This window comes from Cherax quadricarinatus, chromosome 52 (genome assembly GCF_038502225.1).
Source record: "Cherax quadricarinatus isolate ZL_2023a chromosome 52, ASM3850222v1, whole genome shotgun sequence".
Taxonomy (NCBI): domain Eukaryota; kingdom Metazoa; phylum Arthropoda; class Malacostraca; order Decapoda; family Parastacidae; genus Cherax; species Cherax quadricarinatus.
The window spans coordinates 22,982,659-22,996,190 of record NC_091343.1 but is presented as its reverse complement, the minus strand read 5'-3'; the positions used below and the strand labels follow the sequence as shown (position 1 = coordinate 22,996,190).

At 35.6% G+C, this 13,532-nt stretch overlaps 1 protein-coding gene across 30 annotated transcripts in view; it reads left to right on the top strand.

The window, feature by feature from the left end:
* LOC128696894 (voltage-dependent calcium channel subunit alpha-2/delta-3) overlaps window positions 1-13,532 on the top strand; it is a 346,629-nt gene that overhangs the window by 263,094 nt on the left and 70,003 nt on the right. For 21 of the 30 annotated variants that reach the window (XM_070096124.1, XM_070096134.1, XM_070096126.1 and 18 more), the window contains 4 exons: window positions 344-400; window positions 1,776-1,856; window positions 3,841-3,915; window positions 4,654-4,707. In XM_070096124.1, coding sequence (XP_069952225.1) covers window positions 344-400; window positions 1,776-1,856; window positions 3,841-3,915; window positions 4,654-4,707 — 267 coding nt within the window. The remainder of the gene's footprint in view (window positions 1-343; window positions 401-1,775; window positions 1,857-3,840; window positions 3,916-4,653; window positions 4,708-13,532) is intronic. The other 9 variants (XM_070096152.1, XM_070096150.1, XM_070096148.1 and 6 more) reach the window with 4 other exon arrangements.

Below are 13,532 nucleotides of genomic sequence, written 5' to 3'. Positions count from 1 at the left end.
GTTGTGAATGGAAGATTTTTTTTTTTTTTTTTTTTTTTGCAAATTCACTAGTATATGTGAAGATAAATATAGGATGAGGCCCCAAGAAGCGTAGCTCCACTCCTATAACCACACAAAAAATTAAACACATATACACATCACTACCATAACATGTGAGACCACATCCCAAATCTTTTATTCTCACTTCTCCAATCATTCAAAATAATTAAGTGTTTTTCAGACACCTGTGACGCCCCCCGTCCCCCCCACCATCCTCCTTTTCCCAACAATCTTCTCCCTCCCCATCTCCCCTCCCTCCCCTTTAAAGATCTAATTCCCCAACCTTTTATTTTCGACACTACAGAACATCACCGAGCGGGTTTTGGTCAATGAATCCATTTGGGCGTTGAGGAGACGAGAGGTACTGACATATTTGTGTCTAGATTTCTATAGAGGTACCATGTATTTTTAATTGCAAGTCCTAGAAGAGTCTCTAGAAATTTGCAAGGATAACGTAGCTTGCTAGAAGCTGTATAGCAAAATATGGAATTTGCTGTGGAGATTGGCGTAAATTTTTTTTCTTTGTCATATTTTAATAACTGGGAACTGTGAATGCAGCGCCGGTATGAGATAAAAGAACTTTGAACAGACTTTCAATAGAATACCCTCCGATTCATAGTACGGCAGAGTTAGTGTTTGAGGCGAGGAGGCGTCCAGTCTCTCAGAACTAGACTTTCTGTAGTTTTACCTACTAGATTTCACAGTCAAGCAAATGTCAAACGTAGAGATTAGTTTTTGACTCCATAGCTGCTTCTCGCGTAGACGGTTGTGATTATTTGTAATGTAGTCTCACAGACTCACTACCACTAACAAATTAATGGCTAGTTTGGTCTTTGTAGAGCATCAATGGTCAACATGCTACTATTAATGTTATTATTGCTAATTATTTTGTTACTTTGAAGTGACGGGTTTAGAGAGTCAGACCTGCAATAAGGCATGGCGTTGTGTTCACTTTCATGCTTATTCCTTGGTTAAGACTCCACAAACTGGTCTACTGTCCTGTCGTTTTTTGCCAAATTTTCATCCTAAGACTTGGAGGACGTTAGAATACTGCTATGTTTGCCATATTTTTTAAGTTTTAAACTTTGCCATGAAAGTTATAAGTTTACTTCCCCTTGTCAGTCAGTCAAGAAGCTTATGTTTACACGAAGCTTATGTTTACACGAAGCTTATGTTTACATAAAGCTTGTGTTTATATGCGAAGGTCTAATATAGAAATAGTGAAGTTACAGAGCAAATTATTTTTTATAAAGTTAACTGTCTCCGTTGAAAATATACACCCACATTCCATAACATTATTTATATTTCTTTGCATTCCTGCAAGCTATTTTTTTCCATGCGTATTTCGATTTATGTTGTTTTTAGAGTAGTCCCTTATGACTTCGTTTCCATGTTCTGCTAATTTTCCCTGCTTTTGATTAAAAAAAATTGGCTAATTTTAAACCTGATGACTCCTTTATAGGACATCGATTTTCTAAGCATCCAGTATCAGTGTATTATATATTGTTTATCTTGTTTCCTATTTGCACCGCAGTAAGTCTCCAAAACATTCTTGTAAGCTTCTTTTCATCCGCATGCTTTCGCCTTGCTCTTTTTATGTTCCTTGTAATTATACCCAAAGTGGGGAAAGATAATTATGATATACAGCTCTTTCACTTCACCCCTCTCATCACCAGCTTCTTTTACTCCAAAGACTTGTGACCCACTCCAAAGTGTTTCGACTACTGTCTCCACAGGTGCGGACGGCGAACTTGCTTGGTGTAGCAGGTACTGATGTCCCCATACGAGAGATAGAGAAGCTGGTCCCACCTTATAAGGTAATCAAAACTTACAGTTCAGCACGAGAGTAGGTAGAGTTTGTGAAGTTGGGAGGATGACCAAACAGGAAAAAAAAAGAGAGAATAAAGTGTAAGGAATGAGAATTTTGGAGTTGAGAAATCGAGAATGACAGATACAGAAGGCTGGAAGGGGCAGAGACACATGAGTACTTCTCTTAAAAGATTGTGCACAAGCATCGTGGCTCTGGCGTACAACAGTTAGAAGAAAAACAGGAAGTTCAAAAACAGTGGACACAATCATCAGGGAAGGGAAACAGTGAGTTAGATTTTCATTAAGTTTTGAACTTTATATATATATATATATATATATATATATATATATATATATATATATATATATATATATATATATATATATATATATATATATATATATGTGTCGTGCCGAATATGTAAAACTGGTCAATTAGCAAGAACTCATTTAAAATTAAGTCCTTTCTGAAACTTTCTCTTATACGTTTAAAAATATATTTTTTTCATTAATGTTAATGTAAAATTTTTTAATTTTGCACCATAAGAATCTTAGAAAACTTACCTAACCTTATTACAACAAGAGCAATTTATTTTACCCTAACCCAACTAAATATATTTTAAATACGTTTATAATAATTTAATACTAAACAAACACAATCAAAAATATTTTTTTCGTTAGGTTAAGAATAATTTTCGCGAAATTATTGCATACACAAATTTTCACTTGTCCTATATGGCAAGATGAGCGTTGCTATTTAAGCCAAGATCGCAAGTTCTGCCTATTCGGCACGACATATATATATATATATATATATATATATATATATATATATATATATATATATATATATATATATATATATATATATATTATTGTAACCACGAACGAGTGATATTGAATCAATAACACTGCGACTAGCCTAGGATTCGAACCCATGTATATAAAGCAAATTTAAGAGATACAAGAAACAGCAAGAAGAGACGAGCGATGTTATATAGAAAAGACATCAGTAAACATCTTAAGAGTATTGACTCACAAAATTGAAATAACTTGATTGTAAACCAAACACTGGTCTGGAGTTTCACCATTCACTCACCATGAGTTCTAACCCCACCCGTACCGTGTTTTTTTTTTATAAATTATTGCATATCTTGTATTATAATTGCCTGTTAGCAGAATATTTATCTATTATTAACTGGTTTGAATGTGTCAGCTAACAGAACATCCTCAGATAAGACATCCTCACTGATTTTAAATGGACATGTTAGCAAATACTAGGACATATTTATTTGAAAACGTTTCGGTTTTGGAACCTTCACCACCGGAACGTTTTCTAATATATCCGAGTGTTTCTTTACGTGTCTTTTAAAACCAGTTTGTCGGTCTTTATTACCAAGGTTAATACCACAGTTTTGACTAACAAGACGTTCTCAACTAACAAAACATGAGTAACTCTACAGGCTATGCTAACTAGTTGCTAATTGCTGGTTACCCGACCAGTTGAGGGTGAGTGGCCCCGAATTATTTAAAATTATCTTTCTTCCCAAGAGCGTAGCTGATTAAAGATTATGCAGAGTCATAAGTAATGTTAATGAGACACAAGAAATACTGACATATAGAATCATTTCTCACTCTGTGGTTTTAATAACTTCATCACTAAATAAGTCATTTTAGATCTTGATGTCCCTGCTGTTTGTTCTGTAAACTTGAACTCGTGTGCAGTTCTGTTTATTGCCCTTATATATTTTTTTCATTAATTTGTAATTATATATTTTTCCATTATTTTCGTTAACATGGTGTTATTTAATTACAGTATTTCCCCCTTCTATTCAAAAAAATAAGATGCTCTAAATTTTCTTAATATCGTTAAACTCACAAACCAACGCCATCCACGGGCGGATTCATTGTCCTGTGAGTTATCTTAAATTTCTCAGGTCCTCTCGATTGGGTTTCCTCTTATACTACGTTTATTTTCCCCCCTCTCTTCAGCTCGGCGTGAACGGCTATTCCTTCATGGTGAACAGTAACGGTTACGTTCTTTATCATCCTGATCTGCGGCCAGTGGTAAGTTAGTGTATTACTCACCTCCAGCTCTCTCTCTCCCTCTCTGTTTTCTTACATATCTTATACTTTCTTACTCCAACTTTCCCTTACCATTTGCTTTACATTATTTAACTATATATATATATATATATATATATATATATATATATATATATATATATATATATATATATATGTATGTATGTATGTATGTATGTATGTATAATATATATATATATATATATATATATATATATATATATATATATATATATATATATATATATATAATGCATATATTTATTTATATGTGTGTGTGTAAATTATGTGTACGTATTTTCCTAGAGTTTTGCAAAGAAATGTCACTTTAACTATAGATATTTCCTAGATACATAGTCCTTTTCCCAGTGATTAAAGTAGAATATAAATGCCAGTGTTTTTTAAGTCCTTCCTCTCCGTGTCTAGCCAATCAAGAGACTTTTTTTACGTAAATATTTTGTTCATCCTTAATCTAGTATACTCCCTAGCATTTTGTAGTCAATTAGGATGATAAACGTCCTGTTTGTAGGTAATAGATTGATTAGTTCGTCTATTTTTTTTATATTGAACAAGTCTGTAAATTTTTTTATTCCCTATGGATAGACAGAAATCCCTCTTTTTAAAAAAAAAAAAGTGTATTATTACTTATTTTTGCACTCTCTCTGATTTATCCCTTTTCTATTTTTCTGTCACTTTTCTATCCTCGTTTTTTCTCCCTAGCACGAAGAAGCAAATGCTGAGGTACAGAGGAGATCGCGAGATAGACAGGAATGGGTAACATCTAATATTTCCTTTTCATGTAGGCACGGCATACTATATATATATACATATCTTTATGTATATATACAGAGTTCCGGGGCCCCAGGCATCTCCGGGGCCACGATCTCTATGTCTGTGGCGCTGTTTAGAACCGTGACCAAGAGTGTGACACAGCTTCTGTATCCCAGCGAATCCCCCCTCTCCCCTATCCATTGTGTGTATATATATATCTTGTCAGTGGTACATATTTCTGTATCCTCACATTAGTACGTGTGTCAACCCCATGTGTATGTATCCTCATAGAGGTTCCCGTGTCACCAACCTATGTGTGTATGCTCTCAGTGGCACCTTCCTAACCCTTTGTATGTATTGTATTACAGTTACTTGTGTTACCTGCCTGTATTCCTTACCCGTATCATGTGCAAGATGCTTTTTCCTTATGCCACCTATGACAGTGGTATGTGTATCCTGTGTGTATGTATCTTCCCACCATTACCTGTGTTTCTGCTCTTCTTATCTGCTTATGTCTTCCTTAGCTGCATCTTAATATTTCTTGCTCGTACTTTCCCAATAACATCCGTACGAAAATGGTGTTTAAATGAATAAAACTTAACAGGCATCATCCAGAGGGACTGGATCAAGCTATACACATGACGAGCGTGTTCCGAAGTCTTCTTTGGCCATCGACAAGAGGGAAGACATGAATGGCTTGCTTATGCATGCCTTGAAAGCTGAAGACTTACTCTAGTATCCAAGGCATTAGAAAAAGAATAGCATGGTATGCTTCTAGTTACAATGGGGATCTAATCTTCTGCTGTCCTGGGCTTCAGAGAGGACCAACAGATTGCTCCTGGTTACTGTAGAGGCTGGTGTGTCCTGTTACTCTAAGAATATACCTGTTGTGATATTACGTATGATATTCATGGAAAACACTAAATCCATAGGGGTAATAATCCCGCTCTTCAAGGCTTAAAATCGAACCTTACAATGATGACTGCAAAAAAAATATATATTGTAAATCAATTGTACTGTTTTCCATTTTATTATCTTGCTATTTCTTCTTCAAATAAATCTGAACTTTTTGCTTTACATCTAATAATATGATCAATGTTGTTGTCAACTCTTTTAAAATGACAATATTAGGCAAGAAACCCATCGAGGTATTCGATTATAATGTAACAGGGTGCTCAGTAATAACCCATATCGAGATAGAAACGTAGGAGGTTGAATGATCTGTATATATATATATATATATATATATATATATATATATATATATATATATATATATATATATATATATATATATATACCCCCTCTTCTGGGATCCTCTTCAGCAGATGAAGAGAATCCCAGAATAGGAGTCGAAATATACAGATCGATCAATGTCCTGTGTTTCTGTCTCCATACGGGTTATTACTGAGCATTGACAAGTGTTTGTAACATTGAGTTATTTATGTAAGGGAATAATTATGATATAAGATGCAGTAATGGCATAAGCAGCAGTGTGAAGGAGAATATATACTGCCCAGGAAACTCGTGTTTGAATATTATTGGTTAATAAAGGTATTCTGTGACATGCAGCACCATAACTGAAGCATCTGTCTGGTCTTGTCTGTGGCCTTCACACAGAGTTCTTAAAAGCCTTGGCATCAGAATAACACATTCTCTATAATAATTCATCACTCTGGTTCTCATAGATAGCCTTTGCTTCTCCTTATTTACCGCACTAAAACCCTCCAATCGGAATGGCTTCATTATTATTTCATGTACATACCACATTGCTCTCTTTCTTTTTGGTTTCCTGCATCTCCCTGTTTCCCCCCCCCCTCCCCCTCCCTCAAAAGACAAAACAAAAGATGTTCCTCTGAGGACGTTGTCACACTCTTGGGGTGTTAGCGGTGTCTCTTCTCTTTTAGCCTAGAGGTTAGTGATTTATTCAAAAATCTTCTTAGCTTCATAAAAAAATGCCATGCCATCATGAGGGAGACATAAAAGGCACGCGGGATCCAACCTTCTGCTAATGGTTCTTGCTCGATGTTAAATTTCTGTTAAATGTAGATGTTAATTCATGTTGGCTGTTGCTGAAGTTGGCTGTTTTTCTGTATCAGGAGAACCTTCTCTCTCTCTCTCTCTCTCTCTCTCTCTCTGTCTCTTCTCTCTCTCTCTGTCTTTTCTCTCTCTCTCTGTCTCTTCTCTCTCTCTCTCTCTCTCTCTGTTATATATTATTCATATTAGACATTCTGAGTGATAGATCTTCTCACAGGTCACATCACAATTTACGACTAATCCATAGTTTCATGAGGCAGCTTTAGACGATGATTTGGGCCATCTTGAGTCATTATCCAGTCGCAGGTGAGAGAGAAACAAGAATGCAGAGGGCAGGTGAGGTGAAGAGGTAGGAGAGAAGTGGTTAGGAGTAATCAGTGGAAAGATAAGCATTAACAGAAATTAAACCGGGGACTAAGGATCATGTAAGGAATGTTGTGTACAAGAGGCCAATTCAACGGATAATTTTGAGAGTGGATCAACTTATTGAATGTCTATGTTTCTAATAGGACAGATAAAAGCAGTTTTGAAGAGGACAAGAAAAGTAAGATAAAATTATATTTTCCCTCCGAAGCGCTAGTTTATTGGGCACAACATAACCATCATAGGGACAGCAACGGAAGGGCATGTGAATACACGTAAGACCTAGAAAACTAGACCCTAAAAGGGTTAACAGGAGAAAATTTGGGTACAGTATCACACTGATAAGTTTATATTTTATCTCTTACAAGCATATCTAAAATATTTGTTCCAAATTTCTGCCCCTCAAGGGAGGTTCCTTGATGTTGGTGAGGGGCTCTTGATTTAGGGAATTGGATATGTGCTCCAGTTCCCCGAATTAAGCCTGAATGCCTTCCACATCCCCCCCAGGAGCTGTATAATCCTCCGGGTTTAGCGCTTCCCCCTTGATTATAATAATAATAATAATCCAAATTTCTGATATGTTTGTTAATAAGACAAACAGATTATTATACTGTCAGCATAATCTTCAGTAAGTGGATACTCAAACACATTGTGAAGAAGTTACAGTTTTTATAAGACATGTGGGCTAAATGGGAAAGGAAATGTGTTATTACAGTAGAGAGAGTTTCTGAAATTAAGTGACTAGCAAAAACAAAAGAATGAATAGTAAGGAACAGAATTTTTTTTATAGTCAAGACATTGAAAATTACAGATGCAGGGGGACTGGAAGAAAAGAAAAGAACGACCATTTCTTTTAGCAGATTGTGCACAAAGGCTAGAGGGAATAAATGCATATTAAGGCGTACTTAGGTTTGCGATATGTGTGGAAAGGCAGGACACTAGGCGTTGGACATGAAGATCCAGGAAAGACTGAGTTAGATTCACATTCATCTTTGAACTTCACATATAGAGCAGAATATTAAAGAGCAACAATATAGGAATGATAGAAACAATAAGATTATGAGCAGAGAGGGAGGTCATAATATTCACGGCGAAGCCAGAATGGAGGAAGAGCACAAACAGTAGAATGTGGAAAAGTTTTGCAATATTCCCCATAATGGTTAACTAGTATTGGAAATATGGAAGGGCCCACAGTAGCACCAAAATTTCTAGACAATCAGTTACTTAGAAGAGACAGTAACCCTGGCTGCTGTTGACTGTCTGTTGACGTGATCTGTCTTGTGGCTTTCTCTCTTTCTCTCGTCACATACAACTTGATAATTTTCTAGAAAGAACTGAAATGTTGTCTAAATTTTCCTCTACATATTGTGAGTAACTTACGAATAATATCAGGACAAGACCTGATAAAGCGCCAAACAGAGAGACGGTGTCTTAAAAATGCTCTTTATATACTATATTGACAGAAATAATGAATTCTCAGTTTTATCACCAGAACTGATTCTGGTATCTTAAAAAATAAATATTAAGAATCTTTTTCCAGGTATATTAAGTTTATAAACCTATTCCGTGCCTTGTGGACTTCAGAAATACAATCCTATGCCATAAAAGGCGTCTAAAACTATCCCTCTCATTCTACAGACTTTATCTATCCTTTCACTACTCTTCCAACCATTTCTCCATTATGTGTGTGAAGCCTTAACGTACTAGGCACTTTACCTTTGGCTTCCTGTAGCACGTCTGTAGTTTCCATGGCTTTTCCATTTTTTCCTGGATATTTTTGCAGTAGCAGTGTCAATGCAGCCGTGTTGTGGCTCGACTAGCAGTATAGTGTCAGAACCATTGTGGCTGTCTACTCTGGAACCATTAGCAAATGGATGCTGCGTAGCCAACCTGCATGTCTTGGAGTGAAATAAATACCTCCTTACCGAATTAACTGACACTCAATACTGCAGCCACTCTCACTCTTTGTTGAGAATCATGACATATATTTAGAACAAAAGATGATATAAACACAAACACAGCAAAAGATGAATACACACATGAAATACAGATACTGTAAGGCACATACGCGTATATACAAAAATATCTTTTAATGGTGATGTTTTCCTGGTATGAGAAATTAATATATATATATATATATATATATATATATATATATATATATATATATATATATATATATATATATATATATATATATATATATATATATATATATATATATATATATATATATATATATATATATATATATATATATATATATATATATATATATATATATATATATATATTAAAAATAGTTTGTGTGTGGTGTGTAAATGAGTTGGCTTCTCCATTTAATTACTAACTGCACTGCTCAGCCATTTCTTGTAAATACTTAATTTTTCTCAAAGATTCTTATTCCACACAATATCTGATTTGTCTATATTTCTCTTTTTTTCCCATTTTGATTGAGGTCCTTATAATTTTCTTTAGTCCTAAATTATTTTTCAATCACTTCCCATCAGGCTATGGCTGTCGTTTGTTATCTGATTTTTGTGTGTTTGCGGTGTATATAATGTGTTTATTCTGTTTATGTTTGTTTTATGTTCAATGGCTTTTAACGTAGACGTTATTTCTTAATGTATTCACCATCAGCATGCCAGTAAATTACTGTGGATATATTTTTCCTTTGGGTTTTCAATTGATTTCTGTCGCCGCTCCTTCTGTTGTACCGCTTTAACTCGGCCAAGAGCACCCCGATGTAATTACCATCATTATCATCATCATCATCATCATCTCAGTGGCACCACATCATCAATGGCGATTAGTTACCATCATCATTGTTATCATTATCAGTATCATCGCTATCAACCACTATCACAATTATCATTCTTCACATTATCACTGTATAACTGTGGCAACAGTTATATATATATATATATATATATATATATATATATATATATATATATATATATATATATATATATATATATATATATATGTCGTGCCGAATATGTAAAACTGGTCAATTAGCAAGAACTCATTTAAAATTAAGTCCTTTCTAAAATTTTCTCTTATACTTTTAAAGATATATTTTTTTCATTAATGTTGATGTAAAAAATTATAATTTTGCACCAAAAGGAACTTAGAAAACTTACCTAAACTTATAACAAGAACAATTTATTTTAGCCTAACCCAACTACATATATTTTAGATTTGTTTACAATAATTTAATACTAAACAAACACAGTGAAATATGTTTTATATCGTTAGGTTCAGAATGATTTTGGCGAAATTGTTGCATACACAAATTTTCACTTGTCCTATATGGCAAGATGAACGTTGCTAATTAAGCCAAGATCGCAAGTTCTGCCTATTCGGCACGACATATATATATATATATATATATATATATATATATATATATATATATATATATATATATATATATATATATATATATCATACATACATACACTTACCTACACACACACACACACAAACACGCACACACACACACATACATACATACACATATATATACATACATACATACATACATACATACATTTCCTTCACCTGTAGTGAACTTTCAAAGGTGAATGTAGCAAAGTCAGCCTCATTATCGTACCAGCCAGCGGCTTATCCAAGCCAAGCCACTTATTGGCGGAACGTCTTCTCAGTGGAGATTCTCAGGTGTTACTCATGTGTCTTATTCAGCTCCAGCTTGGTGTCGTATTTCGCTAAAATATAATGAAATATAAAATATTTTTATGAAACTCGTGTCTTTAGGTAATCCTTTAGTTCATTACAGGTGAGCGAAACTATGCAACTATCCCCGTTTGAGCGAAACTATCTGAGAATCCTCGTAATCATCAGTATCATTATTTTCATTAATATCATTAGCATGATCGTCATTTATCAGCATTATTATGCATCATTATACTGACACTGTCAACACTGTCATCATCTTTAGGACCGTCATTATTCATCATCTCTCATTATCAGTATTGTCACATAATTATTATGGTAACTATCATGATTAATATAATTATTCTTATCATTATTATTATAAGCTATAAGGATCTTATTTCCAATCCTCCTCCTTATTTATTGTTTATCATATCAGTTTTCTGTCTCTTCCAATCCATTTTCTTCCTCCAATCCATAAATCTCCAGATCACTTCTCTCTTCCCAGTCCATTACCCTTTGCCAATCCATTTTCCTCTTCACTCATTTCCCTCTTCCAATCCATAAATCATCAATTCATTTCTCTATTCCAATCCATTACCCTTTGCCAATCCATTTCCCTCTTCCAATCCATTCCCCTATATCAATCAATTCCATCCTCCAAACCAATTCCTCCTTCCAATCCACTCCTCTCTTCCAGTCCATATCCATCTAGCAATCCATTACCCTTCGCCAATCCATTTCTCTCTGCCAATCCATTCCTTTCTATCAATTCATTTTCAAGAACATGTCTCACCGAGCACATAAATCAATATTTGAAAGTTGAATTCTCAAGATCATGTTACCCAAAACTACACCACCATTGTCACTACCATTGTCACCACCATTGCCACCACCATTGTCACTACCATTGTCACCACGGCTATTATTATTATCATCACCACTACCACTGCCACTACAGGTAGTGGTGCTAGTGCAGGTATCAACCTGCACTAGCACCACTACCACTACCACCACCACCATTTCCACACCACTACCACACCACCACCACCATTACCACTACCACCACCACAACCACCACCATTACCACTACCACCCCACCACCATTACCACTACCACCACCACCACCACAACCACCACCATTACCACTACCACCACCACCACCACCACAACCACCACTATTACCACTACCACCACCACCATTACCACTACATCCACTACCACCACCACTACCACCATTATTAACACTATCACCATTACCACCACCACCACCACCACTACCATTACTACTACCACCTATACCACTACCACTAACACTACTACCACTATCACCACCACCACCACCACCGACACCACTACCACCACTTCCACCACCACCACTACCACCACTACCACCACTATCACCACTACCACCACCATTACTACTACCACCACTATTACTACCACCACCACTACCACCACCACCACTACCACCACTACCACCACCATTACCACTACCACCACTATTACTACCACCACCACTACCACCACCACCACCACCACCACCACCACCACCACCACCACCACCACCACCACCACCACCACCACCACTACCACCACCACCTCAATGTTTACTACCTCATATTTCTCTTGATACAATAAGCGTAGCTGCCTATCGTTGCACTTAAAAGTGAGACTAGGCTGTTCTTCTTGTCTTTCCTTCATGCACTTAAAGACTTGTGTCATGCGCTTAAATGAAGAGCAACCTGTCCAAGACTGGCATACCAGGCACTTTAAAGAATACTCGCTCAAAATGCACTTAATGATTAGCTTAATGTGCACTTAAGGACTTGCTCTATATGCACTTAAGGACTTGCTCAGTATGCACTTAAAGACTGGCTCAATATGCATTTATTGACTAGCTTAATGCGCACATAATGACTAGCTTATTATGCACTTAATGACTAGCTTATTATGCACTTAATGACTAGCTTATTATGCACTTAATGACTAGCTTATTATGCACTTAATGACTTGCTCAATATGCACTTAACAGCTGACCCCAATTTGTATTTAATGACTTGTGTACTATACAGTAAATGATTCAGTACGCCAGTAACGACTGGATCAATGTACATTTCACGACTTGTACATTAGACCAAGACAGGCATTTTGTGCACTTAAAGACCAACACGTCAGGCACTTGTACATGTACAGGCATGACTTGTATTACGACAGATACACACAGGTTGTGCACTACAGTTCAGATGAACACTGAAGTCCACTTTCATAATGTCAGTCGTATCATGTACTCCATCAAAGAAAGACATATGTACCTGAAGGTGATTATGAATGTTTTTTGTTCATTGTAACAATGACTACTTTACAATGCACTCCAACAAGAGACTGTGTTTACATTGCTCTTCAACAAGAAACAATGTTTATAATGCATATCGACGAGATACTATGCTTACATATGTGTATAATGCACTTCGACAAGACACTGTATTTACAATGCATTTTAAGAGACTATGTTTACAGTGCACTTCGACAAGATATTGTATGTACAATGCATTTTAAGAGACTATGTTTACAATGCACTTCGACAAGATACTGTATTTACAATGCATTTTAAGAGACTATGTTTACAATGCACTTCGACAAGATACTGTATTTACAATGCATTTTAAGAGACTATGTTTACAATGCACTTCGACAAGATACTGTATTTACAATGCATTTTAAGAGACTATGTTTACAATGCACTTCGA